This window comes from Pseudophryne corroboree, chromosome 11 (assembly GCF_028390025.1).
Source record: "Pseudophryne corroboree isolate aPseCor3 chromosome 11, aPseCor3.hap2, whole genome shotgun sequence".
Lineage (NCBI taxonomy): Eukaryota > Metazoa > Chordata > Amphibia > Anura > Myobatrachidae > Pseudophryne > Pseudophryne corroboree.
This window is the reverse complement of record NC_086454.1, coordinates 312,438,861-312,457,278: the sequence shown is the minus strand read 5'-3', so window position 1 is coordinate 312,457,278 and position 18,418 is coordinate 312,438,861. Positions and strand designations below refer to the sequence as shown.

At 51.0% G+C, this 18,418-nt stretch overlaps 1 protein-coding gene across 2 annotated transcripts in view; it reads left to right on the top strand.

Moving 5' to 3' along the window:
* LOC134969581 (ankyrin and armadillo repeat-containing protein-like) overlaps positions 1–18,216 on the top strand; it is a 101,666-nt gene extending 83,450 nt beyond the window's left edge. For both annotated transcript variants that reach the window (XM_063945631.1, XM_063945630.1), the window contains exons 9-11: positions 724–843; positions 12,670–12,743; positions 17,673–18,216. In XM_063945631.1, the coding sequence (XP_063801701.1) occupies positions 724–843; positions 12,670–12,743; positions 17,673–17,764 (286 nt within the window). In that variant the 3' untranslated portion in view covers positions 17,765–18,216. The remainder of the gene's footprint in view (positions 1–723; positions 844–12,669; positions 12,744–17,672) is intronic.
* The last annotated feature ends 202 nt before the right edge of the window (positions 18,217–18,418 follow it).

Here is an 18,418-nt window from a genome sequence, read left to right as displayed (position 1 = left end):
TGCCAGCAGGACTCACTGAAAATAAAAAACCTATTTAAACTTTTACTTCTAAGCAGCTCAGGAGAGCCACCTAGCATGCACCCTTCTCGTTCGGGCACAAAAATCTAACTGAGGCTTGGAGGAGGGTCATAGGGGGAGGAGCCAGTGCACACCAGCTAGTCTAAAGCTTTTACTTTTTGTGCCCAGTCTCCTGCGGAGCCGCTATTCCCCATGGTCCTTACGGAAGTCCCAGCATCCACTAGGACGTCAGAGAAAAATAATTCTTTGCAGTTTCTGAGTAGTTCCAGACCTACTCACAGATTGCGATCAGCTCAGTCCATCTAGTTCCTGGTTTGACGTCACAAACACGCCCTGCGTTCGGCCAGCCACTCCCCCGTTTCTCCAGACACTCCCACGTTTTTCCCTGACACGCCTGCGTTTTTTAGCACACTCCCGGAAAACGCTCAGTTACCACCCAGAAATGCCCCTTTCATGTCAATCATTCACCGATCAGCAGTGCGACTGAAAAGCGCCACAAAGACAACAGCAAAACTACTAAGTTTTTAGTTAAATAACTAAGCGCATGCGCCCTGCGTGCCTTGCGCATGCGCATTTTGCAACAAATTGCAGCATAGCGAAAATCGTCAACAAGCGAACAACTCAGAATGACCCCCTATGTGTTTTATTAGCCATGTCTTCAGCTACAACTGTAGATGTCTGATTTATCGGTTGCTTTGATAATAGATGCAGAAAGGATCCAGATCTCATGAAGGTTTTAATTTACTACAATAAGAAGAAGAGATTGTCGGAGAGTTTACTCGAGCGATGGAAACATATGAGAGAGCTGACTCTGCCTCCAGTCAGGTATATATATATATTGTAACACTGTAGGGGTGCAAGGTGCCTTTTCCTGGGGAATATGGCAGGACGCAGCAGCTGAGGAACAACACAAGTCCAGTTTCTGGTACAACTGACCCCGGCCAGTTTTATTGAAACAGAAAATAAAACAAACCCCAAAATAAAAATACCTTGCCTGTCCGGCACTAACTAAACCTAAGATGTTCCTAACTGTCACTAAACAAAACACAGAGTTCTTCAGTACATACTGTATAGCTTACTTGCATCAGAAAGCGTGTCTCTCACACACAGATCCTGCAGCCTTCCCAGGCAGTCTGCCCATACTAATCAGGTTAGAAGCACTATATCACTCTTACACAGCTGAAACCCTGATTAGCCCTCTGTGAGGCCAAAGACCCGAACTGGGCCCAATGTCTAGAACTCGCCTTATCTCTCTCTCAGAGCCTTTACCCAGCTTTTACAGCAAACTGAAAAGGTTCAGACAAAACAAAAAGCATTTTTCCTAGAAGTTAACATTTTCTAAAACATGTAAGACAAGAACCTGGGACAAATATACCTGCCCTCAAACACTATCCCAGTGTTCTTGTCACATATCCCCCTCCCCTGTTTCGACCTAGGGGCCGGAACACTTGTAGCCCCCAAACAGAAGATGCGAGACAATGCATCTGCGTTGGCCAATTGTGTTCCCGGTCTATGTTCGACAGTAAACTTAAAGTCCTGCAACGCTAGAAACCATCTAGTTACACGAGCATTCTTGCCTCTATTTACATACATCCATTTTAAAGGGGCATGGTCTGTCACTAGTCTGAATTGTCTACCCAAGAGGTAATATCTCAAGGTATCTAGTGCCCACTTAATGGCCAAAGCCTCCTTTTCCACAATGGCATACCTTTTTTCATGCTCATTGAGTTTCCTACTCAAATAAATGATAGGGTGTTCGTCCCCATCTCTGGTTTGGGACAGCACAGCACCTATCCCTACCTCTGAGGCATCTGTCTGTACCACAAATTCTTTTGAAAAATCTGGTGTTATCAACACCGGTTGTGAACACAAAGCCACTTTTAACGCTTGGAACGCCTTTTCTGCATCAGGGTTCCATTTCACCACATTTGACTGCTTCCCTTTGGTAAGGTCTGACAACGGCACCGCTGTGGTCGCAAAATTAGGAATAAACAGTCTATAGTACCCAGTAATTCCCAAAAAAGCCCTTACCTGTTTTTTATTCACTGGACGAGGCCAGTTTTGAATAGCATCAACTTTATTCAATTGGGGCCTAATCAGACCTCTGCCTATGGTGAAGCCCAAGTATTTGACCTCCTCCATTGCGAGGCAGCACTTCTTTGGGTTAGCAGTTAACCCTGCCTCTCTGATTGAGTCCAGTACTGCTTGTACTTTAACCAAATGTGACCCCCAGTCTGTACTGTGAATTACCACATCATCCAAATAGGCAGCTGCATATTTTCTATGGGGCCTCAAAATTTTATCCATCGCCCGTTGAAAGGTTGCTGGAGCCCCATGCAACCCAAAGGGTAACATCTTATACTGGTACAGCCCCTCCGGAACCGAAAAGGCTGTTTTTTCTTTGGCGCTATCAGATAAAGGTATTTGCCAGTAACCTTTGGTCAGGTCCAATGTGGTGAGAAACCTGGCTGTTCCCAGCCTTTCTACAAGCTCATCCACACGGGGCATGGGGTATGCGTCAAACTTGGACACCTCATTTAACTTACGAAAGTCATTACAGAAGCGTATGCTACCGTCGGGCTTCGGGATGAGCACTATGGGACTGGACCACTCACTGTTAGACTCCTCTATGACTCCAAGTTCTAACATGGTTTTAACTTCCTTAGAAATAGCTTCTCGCTGAGCTTCAGGAATCCTATATGGCTTTAAATGAACCCTGACCCCTGGTTCTGTGACAATGTCATGTTTTATTATGGTCGTTCGGCCAGGCAGCTCTGAAAATACCTCCCTATTTTGGATGAGAAATTCTTTAACCTGATTGTTCTGATCAGCTGATAATGTCTCTGACACCTTCACTGCGGGAAGCAACCGGGGTGAAGACACCGAAGGGCAAGGCTCCGCTGACAGAGACAACCTATCTTTCCAGGGTTTGATTAAGTTAACATGGTAGATCTGTTCGGGTTTTCTCTTTCCCGGCTGGTATACTTTGTAATTAACCTCATTCACTTTTTCCCTAATCTCAAATGGACCCTGCCATTTAGCTAGGAATTTGCTTTCCACAGTGGGTACCAAAACAAGAACTCTATCTCCAGGAGCAAATTCCCGTATCTTGGCACTCCGGTTATAGACCCTCTGTTGAGCACTTTGGGCCTGTTCCATGTGCTCTCTGACAACAGGTACCACGGCTGCAATCCTATCCTGCATTTGTGTTACATGCTCAATAACGCTTCTATAAGGAGTGGGCTGTCCTTCCCACGTCTCTTTGGCAACATCCAACAGCCCTCTGGGGTGTCTACCATACAACAAATCAAATGGAGAAAACCCCGTAGAGGACTGAGGAACTTCTCTGATGGCCATTAACAAGTAGGGCAACAAACAATCCCAGTTTTTCCCATCTCTCTCAACAACCTTTTTTAACATACTTTTTAATGTTTTATTAAACCTTTCCACCAACCCGTCAGTTTGGGGATGGTAGATGGACGTCCTGAGGTGAGTGACCTTAAATAACTTGCACAATTCTTTCATTAACCTTGACATAAATGGAGTACCTTGGTCAGTCAAAATTTCTTTTGGTATTCCCACTCTACTAAATACCTGCACCAGCTCCCTAGCTATCGCCTTGGTTGTGATAGTGCGTAAAGGGACAGCCTCAGGATATCGAGTGGCATAGTCCATAATTACCAGGATATACTGATGGCCCCGAGCAGACTTTAACAAGGGCCCCACGAGATCCATGGCTATTCTGTCAAACGGGACCTCTATAATAGGCATGGGAACTAGTGGGCTCCTGAAATGGGGTCTAGGGGCATGATACTGGCACTCAGGACAGGAAGAACAATATTCAGACACTTCTTTATAAACCCCTGGCCAAAAGAACCTTTGTAAAACTCTTTCAGTGGTTTTTTCTGCCCTAAATGTCCTGCGGTAACGTGACTGTGAGCTAAATCTAGTACCGTTCTCCGATAAGGCTGGGGAACTACCAGCTGTTCCACCACATCCTCACCCCTTTTGACAATGTGGTACAAGAGCTCATTACAGATGGCCATGTGGGGATACGTAACCCTGTCACCTGGTACCACAGGTTCCCCATTAACAATCTTAACATTCTCTCTAGCCTTTATTAAGGTAGGATCCTTTAACTGTTCAGACGCAAACAGATCCTTCTTTACCTCCAGGTCAGGCACGCTTTCAGTTCTAACTACTATGTCTCTGTTCCCGGCAAGAGGGTCCTCACTGGACTCCCCATCTGTCACTTCCCCAGCCAAACTAGCAAAAGGCAAAGGGCCAGAAAGTTCCGAAGACCCACGTACATCCATAAAATCACCGGTATTATCAACTGGCTTTTTACTTCTCACATCTGTTGATAACCGTGATTCCCACAGTTTCCAAAAATGAGGAAAATCCCTCCCTATTATGGCCTCATGCACCAAGGTAGGGACCAGTCCCACTTTAACCATTGCTGACCCACAACAAGTTTCTATATTCACCTCAGCAGTGGCATAATGTTGGGTATCCCCATGTATGCAAGTTACCCCAATAGGTATTTGCTGGACCTTTAAGGGGTTCACTAACCCAGCTTTCACGAGGGTAACTAAACTTCCTGAATCTAGCAAGGCCTCTACCCGGTTACCTTCTAAGAACACATCACACATTTGTTTTTCCAGCTCAGGTGAAGGTACCACAGTACAGGCTAACCTAGCAAAGAAAGATATTCTGCGACATTCAAAGGCAGCATCACATTGCATGGGTTCTTGCGTGACTGGGCAATTGGCAATAACATGACCTGGCATACCACACCTAAAACATTTAACCACACGATTATCAACCCATTTGGGCAGCATAGACCGTTCTAGCCCCATTGGCCTGTTTCCAGGGCCAGTGTTTACAGTCTCTCCAGCCTTGCGTTCTCTTAACCGCCCAGCAACGTTTTCCCACGGAAGTCTTACCAGTCTTTACTGAAGGGCGCTGTCGAGGATCTATGGGTTGCTGGGTGGTCATCAGTAGTTCCTCTGCTGCCAAATACCTCTCTACCATGTCCACTAATTGGTCAGCAGTACCCGGGTTTCCATGGCTCACCCACTTGCGCAGGACCATGGGCAAAGATCTCAAGTAGCGGTCCATGACGACTCTTTCCACCATCTGGGGACCAGTTAATGTCTCTGGCTGTAGCCATTTTTTTGTTAGCTGAATAAGGTCGTGCATCTGGGAGCGCGGAGGCTTCTCCATGGCGTACAGCCAACGGTGCACCCGTTGTGCTCGTACTGACAGCGTGACTCCCAGGCGGGTCAGGATCTCAGTCTTTAGTTTATCATAGTCCCGAGCCTCAGCAGGGCTTAAATCAAAGTAAGCTTTTTGGGGCTCACCTGACAGGAAAGGTGCCAGCAGACTGGCCCACTGTGCTTTCGGCCAGTTCTCACGCTCGGCAGTCCTTTCAAATGTGGTCAGATAGGCCTCCACATCATCAGCCTCTGTCATTTTCTGCAGGAAGTGACTGGCTCGTATAGAACTAGAGCTGGTTGGAGCACTGACGGCCACATCTCCAACCCGAGCTGCAAGTCTCTGCACCACTTCTGCTAAGGCCTCTCTATCCTGACGCTGTTGCCTGTAAAGTTCATCAACAACTGCCTGCTGTTGTCTCTTATTTTCCTCCATTGCCACCTGCTGCTGTCTGTTGGCCTCCTGCTGTAGTCTCCAATTTTCCTCCATTGCCACCTGCTGCTGTCGGTTGGCCTCCTGCTGAGCCGCTGTAGCTTGCAGCAAGGCTTTAAGCAGATCCTCCATGTCAACAGATTTTTCAGGCGGCTTTGCAGCTGCTTTCACCCAGGACATATATCAAACCCTCAGGGGTGAGTCTCAGTAACTTCACACTGGGCTGTATCTGCATAAACCACCGTTTTCTGCAGGCCTCACAAAGCTGCTGCTTTCACTTATGCGCAGAACGGCCTGCTCGCATTCTCCACCAAGTTGTAACACTGTAGGGGTGCAAGGTGCCTTTTCCTGGGGAATATGGCAGGACGCAGCAGCTGAGGAACAACACAAGTCCAGTTTCTGGTACAACTGACCCCGGCCAGTTTTATTGAAACAGAAAATAAAACAAACCCCAAAATAAAAATACCTTGCCTGTCCGGCACTAACTAAACATAAGATGTTCCTAACTGTCACTAAACAAAACACAGAGTTCTTCAGTACATACTGTATAGCTTACTTGCATCAGAAAGCGTGTCTCTCACACACAGATCCTGCAGCCTTCCCAGGCAGTCTGCCCATACTAATCAGGTTAGAAGCACTATATCACTCTTACACAGCTGAAACCCTGATTAGCCCTCTGTGAGGCCAAAGACCCGAACTGGGCCCAATGTCTAGAACTCGCCTTATCTCTCTCTCAGAGCCTTTACCCAGCTTTTACAGCAAACTGAAAAGGTTCAGACAAAACAAAAAGCATTTTTCCTAGAAGTTAACATTTTCTAAAACATGTAAGACAAGAACCTGGGACAAATATACCTGCCCTCAAACACTATCCCAGTGTTCTTGTCACAATATATATATGTACAGATGGGTCCACGGTTATCTGGGCTAGTTTGCTGCGCCTAGGCACAACATGGTTTATTAACATAAACCCTTCATCTATTTTTCTCAGCTGCAATACAATACAGAGAACAATACAGCAGGGGATTAAGGGGATCATTCCCACCCGATCGCTCACTGCAGTTTATCGCAGCGCAGCGATCGGGTCGGATGTGCGCATGCGCCGTCGCCGCAGTGCGCCGGCACATGCTGGATGGCCGAAGGCTGTTGTCCTCTAGCGATCGCCTCTGGGCGGGAGCGTGCTGGACGGCGGCGCGGTCCGGCCAACGCAGGCGTGGCCGGACCGTTGGGGGGGGGGGGCGGGCCGCGGCGGCTGCGTGACGTCACACGCAGCCGCTGCCACCCAGGCAGCGAAGAGGTTCTCCTGGCCAGCCGCAGGAGCTGCTCTGGCCGGGAGTTACACCTTAAATGCAAAAGCATTGCCGCAGTGCAATGCTTTTGCACTTCTGCGGGGGATGGGGGGGGGGGGGGGGGGGCGGCACTTACATGCGGGGTGGACTAGCCCTGTGCTGGGCGTCCCCCCGCATGTCTGAGTGCCTGATCGTAGCTGTGCTAAATTTAGCACAGCTACAATCAACTCGGAATGACCCCCTAAGTCATTACAGCAGGGGATTAAGTCCGACTGCCCAGTCTCAGTTAATCCTATTAAAAGTCAAGATAAACATGGACCCATCTGTATACTGTACAGTATACTGTATCTTCCTGTCTTTATAGTATATTAATAGTATATTGAGTATATTTATAGTATATTGAGCAGGGACACTGATCACAAAATAATTGGAAAATGAATGCTTATTTATTCCACAGAACTTTACAGAGAATGTTTGGTCAGTCACATTGGTCCCTGCCCCAGTGGAGCTTATGATCCATATTTCCTACAACGTGGACCCCCACACACACTAAGGATTTTTCTTTTTATTGTCAGAAGCTGGTGCACCTAGAGGAAACCCATGCACACATAGGGAGAACATACAAACTACACATAGTGCCTTGGTCAGTACTTGAACTCATGGCTATGAGGCAGCAATGCTAACCACCATTCCAACTGTCTAGTAACTATATTGAAATATAGAAAGGAAATAATCAGACCAATTTAAGTCAATTGAATATTTTTCGAAGATACAAAACAAGACAGCTATGACCCTAAGATCGCTGGAAGACTGGGCACAGTCAGTAGCGGCAACATGTGCCGCCATCCACTCTGTAGACTCCTTATCCCTCTCCCTCTCACTTGAGAACACCCCTCTATCCTCTGGCCCTCAAGTCCGCTGTCTGGGTGTCATTTTTTACTTTTCCCTCTATGTCCTTCCTGCATTCTATCCCTCTAGCAATTGTGCCACTTCCACTCCCAGAACATTTCCATGATAAGACCCTTTCTCACCATGGAAGCCACTAAAACAGTCATGCATGCTCTTATTGTCTCATGCCTAAATTACTATAACCTTCTCTCAGCTCTACCAAACTCCTGCCTCTCACCTCTTCAGTCTATCCTCAACTCTCTCACCACTCCACATCACTTTCCTCTCTCGCTGCTCTACCTTTCCTGCCCCCTCACTGTCCTCTCTTGCTGCTCTACCTTTGCTTCCCACGTCACTTTTCTCTCTTCGCTCTACCTCTGCTGCTCACCTCATTTTCCTCTCTCGCCGCTCTACCTCTGCTGCCTGCCTCACTTTCCTCTCTCGCCATTCTACCTCTGCTGCTCACCTCATTTTCCTCTCTCGCCGCTCTACCTCTGTGCTCACCTCACTTTCCTCTTTCGCTGCTCTACCTCTGCTACCCACCTAACTTTCCTCTCTCACCACTCTACCTCTGCTGCCCTCCTCACTTTCCTCTCTCGCCGCTCTACCTCGGCTGCACACCTCACTTTCCTCTTTCGACGCTCTACCTCTGCTGCTCACCTCACTTTCCTCTCTCGTTGCTCTACCTCTGCGGCCCACGTCACTTTACTCTCTCGCCGCTCTTCCTCTGCTGCCCACCTCACTTTCCTCTCTCAGTGCTCTACCTCTCTGCACACCTCACTTTCCTCTCTTGACGCTCTTCCTCTGCTGCTCACCTCACTTTCCTCTCTCGCTGCTCTACCTCTGCTGCCCACCTAACTTTCCTCTCTCTCCGCTCTACCTCTGCTGCTCTCCTCACTGTCCTCTCTTGCCGCTCTACCTCTGCTGCACACCTCACTTTCCTCTTTCGACGCTCTACCTCTGCTGCTCACCTCACTTTCCTCTCTTGTCGCTCTACCTCTGCTGCCCACCTCACTTTCCTCTCTTGCCGCTCTACCTCTGTTGCCCACCTCACTTTCCTTTCTTGCCGCTCTACCTCTGCTGCCTTCCTCACTTTCCTCTCTAACCTGCTGCCCACCTCACTTTCCTCTCTCGCCGCTTTACCTCTGCTGCCCACCTCACTTTCCTCTCTTGCCGCTCTACCTCTGCTGCCCACCTCACTTTCCTCTCTCATTGCTCTACCTCCGCTGCCCACCTCACTTTTCTCTCGCCACTCTACCTCTGCTGCCCACCTCACTTTCCTCTGTCGCCACTCTACCTCTGCTGCCCATCTCACTTTCCTCTCTCGCCGCTCGACCTCTGCTGCCCACCTCACTTTCCTCTCTCGCCGCTTTACCTCTGCTGCCCACCTCACTTTCCTCTCTTGCCGCTCTACCTCTCCTCCCCATTTCACTTTCCTCTCTCGCCGCTCGACCTCTGCTGCCCACCTCACTTTCCTCTGTCGCTGCTCGACCTCTGCTGCCCACCTCACTTTCCTCTCTCGCCGCTCTACTTCTGCTCCCCATCTCATTTTCCTCTCTCGCCGCTCTACCTCTGCTGCCCACCTCACTTTCCTCTCTCGGCACTCTACCTCTACTGCACACCTCACTTTCCTCTCTCACTGCTCTACCTCCGCTGCCCACCTCACTTTTCTCTCGCCACTCCACCTCTGCTGCCCACCTCACTTTCCTCTGTCGCCACTCTACCTCTGCTTCCCACATGACTTTCCTCTCTCGCCGCTCTACCTCTCTGCTCTCCTCAGTTTCTTCTCTTTATGCTCTACCTCTGCTGCCCACTTCAGTTTCATTTCTTGCCGCTCTACCTCTGCTGCCCCCCTCACTTTCCACTCTCGCTACTCTACCTCTGCTGCCCCCTCACTTTCCTCTCTCGCCACTCTACCTCCGCTGCCCACCTCAATTTCATCTCTTGCCACTCTGCCTCTGCTGCCCCCTCACTTACCTCTCTCACTACTCTACCTCTGCTGCTCACCTCACTTTCCTCTCTCGCTACTCTACCTTTGCTGCCCACCTCACTTTCATCTCTCACCGCTCTACTTCGGCTGCTCATCTTGCTTTCATCTCTCGCCGCTCTACCTTTGCTGCTCCCTCACTTTCCTCTCTCACCGCTCTACCTCTGCTGCTCACCTCACTTTTTTCTCTTGCTGCTCTAACTCTGCTGCCCACCTAACTTTCCTCTCTCATCGCTCTACCTTTGCTGCCCTCCTCACTGTCCTCTCTCGCCACTCTACCTCTGCTGCTCACCGCACTTTCCTCTCTTGTCGCTCTACCTCTACTGCCCACCTCACTTTCCTCTCTTGCCGCTCTACCTCTGTTGCCCACCTTACTTTCCTTTCTTGCCGCTCTACCTCTGCTGCCTTCCTCACTTTCCTCTCTAACCGCTCTTCCTCTGCTGCACACCTCACTTTCCTCTCTGGCTGCTTCACTTCTGCTGCTCACCTCACTTTCGTCTCTCGCCACTCTAAGTCTGCTGGCCACCTCACTTTACTCTCTTGCCGCTCTACCTCTGCTGCCCACCTCACTTTCCTCTCTCGCCACTCTACCTCGGATGCCCTCCTCACTTTCTTCTCTCGCCATTCTACCTCTGCTGCCCACGTCACTTTCCTCTCTCGCTGCTCTACCACTGCTGCCCTCCTCACTTTCCTCTCTCGCCGCTCTACCCCTGCTGCTCACCTCACTTTCCTCTCTCGCCACTCTACCTCTGCTGCCCATCTCACTTTCCTCTCTCGCCGCTCGACCTCTGCTGCCCACCTAACTTTCCTCTCTCGCCGCTTTACCTCTGCTGCCCACCTCACTTTCCTCTCTTGCCGCTCTACCTCTGCTGCCCACCTCACTTTCCTCTCTCATTGCTCTACCTCCGCTGCCCACCTCACTTTTCTCTCGCCACTCTACCTCTGCTGCCCACCTCACTTTCCTCTGTCGCCACTCTACCTCTGCTGCCCATCTCACTTTCCTCTCTCGCCGCTCGACCTCTGCTGCCCACCTCACTTTCCTCTCTCGCCGCTTTACCTCTGCTGCCCACCTCACTTTCCTCTCTTGCCGCTCTACCTCTCCTCCCCATTTCACTTTCCTCTCTCGCCGCTCGACCTCTGCTGCCCACCTCACTTTCCTCTGTCGTCGCTCGACCTCTGCTGCCCACCTCACTTTCCTCTCTCGCCGCTCTACTTCTGCTCCCCATCTCACTTTCCTCTCTCGCCGCTCTACCTCTGCTGCCCACCTCACTTTCCTCTCTCGGCACTCTACCTCTACTGCACACCTCACTTTCCTCTCTCACTGCTCTACCTCCGCTGCCCACCTCACTTTTCTCTCGCCACTCCACCTCTGCTGCCCACCTCACTTTCCTCTGTCGCCACTCTACCTCTGCTTCCCACATTACTTTCCTCTCTCGCCGCTCTACCTCTCTGCTCTCCTCAGTTTCTTCTCTTTATGCTCTACCTCTGCTGCCCACTTCAGTTTCATTTCTTGCCGCTCTATCTCTGCTGCCCCCCTCACTTTCCACTCTCGCTACTCTACCTCTGCTGCCCCCCCACTTTCCTCTCTCGCCACTCTACCTCCGCTGCCCACCTCAATTTCATCTCTTGCCACTCTGCCTCTGCTGCCCCCTCACTTACCTCTCTCACTACTCTACCTCTGCTGCTCACCTCACTTTCCTCTCTCGCTACTCTACCTTTGCTGCCCACCTCACTTTCATCTCTCACCGCTCTACTTCGGCTGCTCATCTTGCTTTCATCTCTCGCCGCTCTACCTTTGCTGCTCCCTCACTTTCCTCTCTCACCGCTCTACCTCTGCTGCTCACCTCACTTTTTTCTCTTGCTGCTCTAACTCTGCTGCCCACCTAACTTTCCTCTCTCATCGCTCTACCTTTGCTGCCCTCCTCACTTTCCTCTCTCGCCACTCTACCTCTGCTGCTCACCTCACTTTCCTCTCTAGTCACTCTACCTCTGCTGCCCACCTCACTTTCCTCTCTTGCCGCTCTACCTCTGCTGCCCACCTTACTTTCCCTTCTCGCCACTCTACCTGTGCTGCCTACCTCACTTTCCTCTCTCACCGCTCTACCTCTGCTGCACACCTCACTTTCCTCTCTGGCTGCTTCACTTCTGCTGCTCACCTCACTTTCCTCTCTCGTCATACTACCTCTGTTGCCCACCTCACTCTCCTCTCTTGCCACTCTACCTCTGCTGCTCACCTTACTTTCCTTTCTCACCACTCTACCTCTGCTAGCCACCTAACTTTACTCTCTCGCCGCTTTACCTCTGCTGCCCACCTCACTTTCCTCTCTTGCTGCTCTACCACTGCTGCCCACCTCACTTTCGTCTCTCGCCGCTCTACCTTTGCTGCCCACCTCACTTTCCTCTCTCGCTGCTCTACCTCTGTTGTCCTCCTCACTTTCCTCTCTCGCCGCTCTACTTCTGCTACACACCTCACTTTCCTCTCTCGCCGCTCTACTTCTGCTACACACCTCACTTTCCTCTCTCGCCGCTCTACTTCTGCTACACACCTCACTTGCCTCTCTCGCCGCTCTACCTCTGCTGCCTGTCACTCTACTGGCTCCCTGTATATTTGCCTATCTGTCACAGTTTGTATTTACATAGTTGCTGTGGTTTATTGTATCCCCTATGTATGGCACTTTAGAACCCTTTTGGCACCATATACATAAAAGATAATAATAATTATGTCTGTGTATGTAGGCCATTGCTATCTGAGTGAGTCATGCATACAGTAAGAAGCTCTAATCTAATACATTCTTACATTTAGTTAGTAAGTTTATTATAATGTCATTGTTCATGTTTTAGGTGTCCAAAAATATTAATGTCATCTGCTGGTAGTCACGCAAAGAACAGACCCAAGTTCAAGAATTCTGCAGCAGGTAATGTAACGGCCATTGCACTATTATCATCAATATAAGCTGTAATCACTGTATTGTATTTGAAACTCTCAAGCCAATAAAGGTCACTTACAAATTGGTCCACAGTACAAATGACATGTTGCTTATTGATGCCCCACTTTCTGTGTGAATGGCCCTGTTTACAGTGGGTAGCGCATTGTGGCAGTGTATGCAGGAGGTGCAGAAGGAATCTAAGTGGTTAGTAGTGTAGCTCGTGGTAAACGTGGGTCTAGGTGCATTCACGTGCTGTGACACATGCAAACACAATTGCTTTTTGTATGACAAGATTTGTAAAGGGGGGTAGAGAGAATACCTTTCTGAGTTTTCAGTATTTCCACTTTCTTGGAGTTAGTGACAATCACGTCCGTTTACACCTTCCAGATGCACTTTATACTGGGAATGCTCAGTTCTATCTATCTGGATGTCACAATTCATGTCTGCTCCATTATCTCCTGGTTTACAATGATTTCCTGTATGCTTGCCAGCATCACCCATTGAGGCGGGTGTGTGGCTCTATCTTAAATCTCAAGGACCAGTCTTGTGATTTGCCAGCAGGAGGAGTGAGACCTAATTTAAACTCTGAGCAAAGTACAGTGAGAGCGTATCGGGTCCCAGTGCATGCTCCAGCGTTCCCCATTTTTTCTTAATTGAAACTTGTGTCCAGACCCCTGCTTTGCTCTGACTCAACTTACAGTGCCCCTGACCTCAGCCCGATCTGCACCTGTGCCTGTGACCCTGACCTCTGCTCAACCTGTGCCTGTGACCCTGACCTCTGCTCAACCTGTGCCTGTGACCCTGACCTCTGCTCTATCTGCACCTGTACTTGTGACCCTGATCTCTGCTCTATCTGCACCTATACCTGTGACCCTGACCTCTGCTCTATCTGCACCTGTGCCTGTGACCCTGACCTCTGCTCTATCTGTGCCTGTGACCCTGACCTCTGCTCTATCTGCACCTGTGCCTGTGATCCTGACCACTGCTTTATCTGTGCCTGTGACCCTGACCTTTGCTCTATCTGCACCTGTGTCAGTGACCCTGATCTTTGCTCTATCTGCGCCTGTGACCCTGACCTCTGCTCTATCTGCACCTATGCCTGTGACCCTGACCTCTGCTCTATCTGCACCTATGTCTGTGACCCTGACCTCCACTCTATCTGCACCTGTGACCCTGACCTCCAGCTCCACTCTATCTGCACCTGTGTCTGTGAACCTGACCTCAGCCCGATCTGCACCTGTGCATGTGACCCTGACTTCTGCTCTATCTGTGCCTGTGACCCTGATCTCTGCTCTATCTGCACCTGTGCCTGTGACCCTGACCTCAGCTCTATCTGCACCTGTGATCCTGACCTCTGCTTTATCTGTGCCTGTGACCCTGACCTTTGTTCTATTTGCACCTGTGACCCTGACCTCCGCTCTATCTGTGTCTGTGACTCTGACCTCCACTCTATCTGCACCTGTGCCTGTGACCCTGACCTCTGCTCTATCTGCACCTGTGTCTGTGACCCTGACCTCCACACTATCTGGACCTGTACCTGTGATCCTGACCTCTGCTCTATCTGCACCTGTACCTGTAACCCTGACCTCTGCTCTATCTGCACCTGTGACCCTGACCTTTTCTCTATGTGCACCTGTGACCCTGACCTCTGCTCTATCTGCACCTGTGTCTGTGACCCTGACCTCCACACTATCTGCACCTGTGCCTGTGACCCGGACCTCTGCTCTATCTGCACCTGTGTCTGTGACCCTGACCTCCACACTATCTGCACCTGTACCTGTGACCCTGACCTCTGCTCTATCTGTGCCTGTGACCCTGACCTCTGCTCTATCAGCACCTGTGCCTGTGACCCTGACGTTTGCTCTGTCTGCACCTGTGCCTGAGACCCTGACCTCTGCTCTATCTGCACCTGTGTCTGTGACCCTGACCTTTGCTCTATCTGCACCTGTGACCCTGACCTCTGTTCGATCTGCACCTGTGACCCTGACCTCTGTTCGATCTGTGCCTGTGACCCTGACCTCTGCTCTATCTGCACCTTTGCCTGTGACCCTGGCCTCTGCTCTATCTGCACCTGTGACCTTGACCTCTGCTTTATTTGCACCTGTTCCTGTGACCCTAATCTCTGCTTTATCTGCACCTGTGACCCTGACCTCTGCACTATCTGAACCTGTAACCCTGACCTCTGCTCTATCTGCACCTGTGCCTGTGATCCTGACCACTGCTTTATCTGTGCCTGTGACCCTGACCTTTTCTCTATGTGCACCTGTGACCCTGACCTCTGCTCTATCTGCACCTGTGTCTGTGACCCTGACCTCCACACTATCTGCACCTGTGACCCTGACCTCTGCTCTACATGCACCTGTACCTGTGACCCTGACCTCTGCTCTATCTGCACCTGTGCCTGTGACCCTGACCTTTGCTCTATCTGCGCCTGTGACCCTAACCTTTGTTCGATCTGTGCCTGTGACCCTGACCTCTGCTCTATCTGCACCTGTACCTGTGACCCCGACCTCCACTCTATCTGCACCTGTGTCTGTGAACCTGACCTCTGCTCTATCTGTGCCTGTGACCCTGACCTCTGCACGATCTGTGCCTGTGACCGTGAACTCTGCTCTATCTGCACCTGTGCCTGTGACCCTGACCGCTGCTCTATATACACCTGTGCCTGTGACCTCTGCTCTATCTGTGCCTGTGACCCTGACCTTTGCTCTTTCTGCGCCTGTGACCCTCACCTCTGCTATATCTGCAACTGTGCCTATGACCGTGACCTCCACTCTATCTGCACCTGTGTCTGTGCCCCTGACCTCAGCTCTATCTGAACCTGTACCTGTGACCCTGACCTCCGCTCTATCTGCACCTGTGCCTGTGACCCTGACCTTTGCTCTGTCTGCACCTGTGCCTGTGACCTCTGCTCTATCTGCACCTATGTCTGTGACCCTGATCTTTGGTCAATCTGTGCCTGTGACCCTGACCTCAGCTCTATCTGCACCTGTGCCTGTGACCCTGACCTCCACACTATCTGCACCTGTGCCTGTGACCCTGACCTCCACTCTATCTGCACCTGTGTCTGTGCCCCTGACCTCAGCTCTATCTGCACTTGTACCTGTGACCCTGACCTCCGCTCTATCTGCACCTGTGCCTGTGACCCTGACCTTTGCTCTGTCTGCACCTGTGCCTGTGACCTCTGCTCTATCTGCACCTGTGTCTGTGACCCTGATCTTTGGTCAATCTGTGCCTGTGACCCTGACCTCAGCTCTATCTGCACCTGTGCCTGTGACCCTGACCTCCACACTATCTGCACCTGTGCCTGTGACCCTGACCTCCACTCTATCTGCACCTGTGTCTGTGAACCTGACCTCTGCTCTATCTGTGCCTGTGACCGTGAACTCTGCTCTATCTGCGCCTATGCCTGTGACCCTGACCTTTGCACTATCTGCACCTGTGCCTGTGACCCTGACCTCTGCTCTATATGCACCTGTGCCTGTGACCCTGACCTCTGCTCTATATGCACCTGTGCCTGTGACCCTGACCTCTGTTCGATCTGTGCCTGTGACCCTGACCTCCGCTCTATCTGCACCTGTGCCCCTGACCTCTGCTCTATCTGCACCTATGCCTGTACCATGACCTCTGCTCTATCTGCACCTGTGTCTGTGACCCTGATCTTTGGTCGATCTGTGCCTGTGACCCTGACCTCTGCTCTATCTGCACCTGTGCCTGTGACCCTGACCTCCACACTATCTGCACCTGTGACCCTGACCTTCACTCTATCTGCACCTGTGTCTGTGAACCTGACCTCTGCTCGATCTGTGCCTGTGACCGTGAACTCTGCTCTATCTGCGCCTATGCCTGTGACCCTGACCTCTGCTCTATCTGCACCTGTGCCCCTGACCTCCGCTTTATTTGCACCTGTGCCTGTGACCCTGACCTCAGCTTTATCTGCACCTGTGCCTGTGATCCTGACCTCTGCTCTATCTGCACCTGTGACCCTGACCTCTGCTCTATCTGCACCTGTGCCTGTGACCCTGACCTCTGCTCTATCTGCACCAGTGCCTGTGACCCTGACCTCTGCTCTATCTGCACCAGTGCCTGTGACCCTGACCTCTGCTCTATCTGCACCAGTGCCTGTGACGCTGGCCTCTGCTCTATGTGCACCTGTGACGCTGGCCTCTGCTCTATGTGCACCTGTGACCCTGACCTTGGTTACATTTCACCATTCTACTGTCTGCTGTTACTGTACCTCCCATTGTTACATCTACTCCCTACTTGTCACGTCTGGGGACAGCTAGAGGGATGTGGGATTCCCTGCGAAGGTTCTTACTGAAGACTTGATATTCCATTAGCCTTAACACTGCTGGTAACATCCTTAGGGTAGGGCCACACATAGCGGCCAAGCTTGGCCCGGAGGGGGGGTTTGTTGTGTGCACACATATCCTGTTCTGTCACAGAACAGGATCCGGCCAGTGACACACGGGATTTCATAGAACACAGTGCGGCACAGCCGCATTGTGTGAACACATACATTGAAATGTATGTGTTCACACTGAAATCTCGTCGTCCTGCCGTCAGGCCCAACCGCAGCATGCTGCGGTTGGGTCCGGCGATGGCGGGACAGCCGCAAATGTGTGCAGGCGCCCATGTGCAGTCTCCTTCCGGCCAAGCAGGTTCCGCTTGGCCACTGTGTGTGGCCCTACCCTAATTGTAATACTGGACCCACAATCCAGAGAAAGTTTTAGCAGAGCGATTTATTGGGGGCAGTTTCCAGAAGCGCAGCCTGGGTGTCCACACACATATATGCACTATATGGCACATAGGCTGATTCTCCTACAGTATGTGCCTGTGAATTATGTCCCCGGTGTCTTTAGGTATGACAGTATGATCTGTGTCTGTTACGTACACTTACACTTCTTCTCCTTCTAGGACGCCAGTTTGTCCCTCTTCCATCTGAAGACTTGTTATCCGGTTATCATCAGGGGGAAGCAACAAAGAAAAATCACTTGTTATCACTTTAACAATGTCCTGGTTGCTTCTACACAACTGTAATGATACAATGCCACTGATCACCTGCAACCTGTAGCACAAATCAGAGAACACACCAGTGGGCTATAGATACACTCAGGTCCATCCGTGAACGCAGTTATCTTTTGGCGCCCTCCAGTGTGGGCAGCTGATGTCTTCCTCTGTGCTATGCAGCAATATTAGATTGTAAGCTCCATTCGTCTGAATATATGTGCCTGACAACTGCTGCACTATGGCAGTTTATCGCAGCGGTGCGATCTGGTCAGAACTGAAGCCGAAGGCCGTCGGGCCGCTACGATCGCCTCTGCCTGATTGACAGGCAGAGGCGGTCGCTGGGCGGGGGGGGGGATTAGAACGGCGGCGTATGGCTGCCGTTTCGTGGGCGCGGTCCGGCCAACGCAGGCGTGGCCGGACCGAACGGGGAACGGGCCGCAGCGGCTGCGTGCCGGGGAGCGATGAGTAGCTCCCGGCCAGCACGCTAAAGCTGCGCTGGTCGGGAGCTACTCTTGAAGTGCAAAGGCATCGCCGCTGTGCGATGCCTTTGCACTTCTGCGGGGGGGGCCGGCACTGACTTGCGGGGAGGGATAACCCTGTGCTGGGCGTCCCCCCGCAAGTCAGTGTGAATGAACGTAGGTGTGCTAAATTTA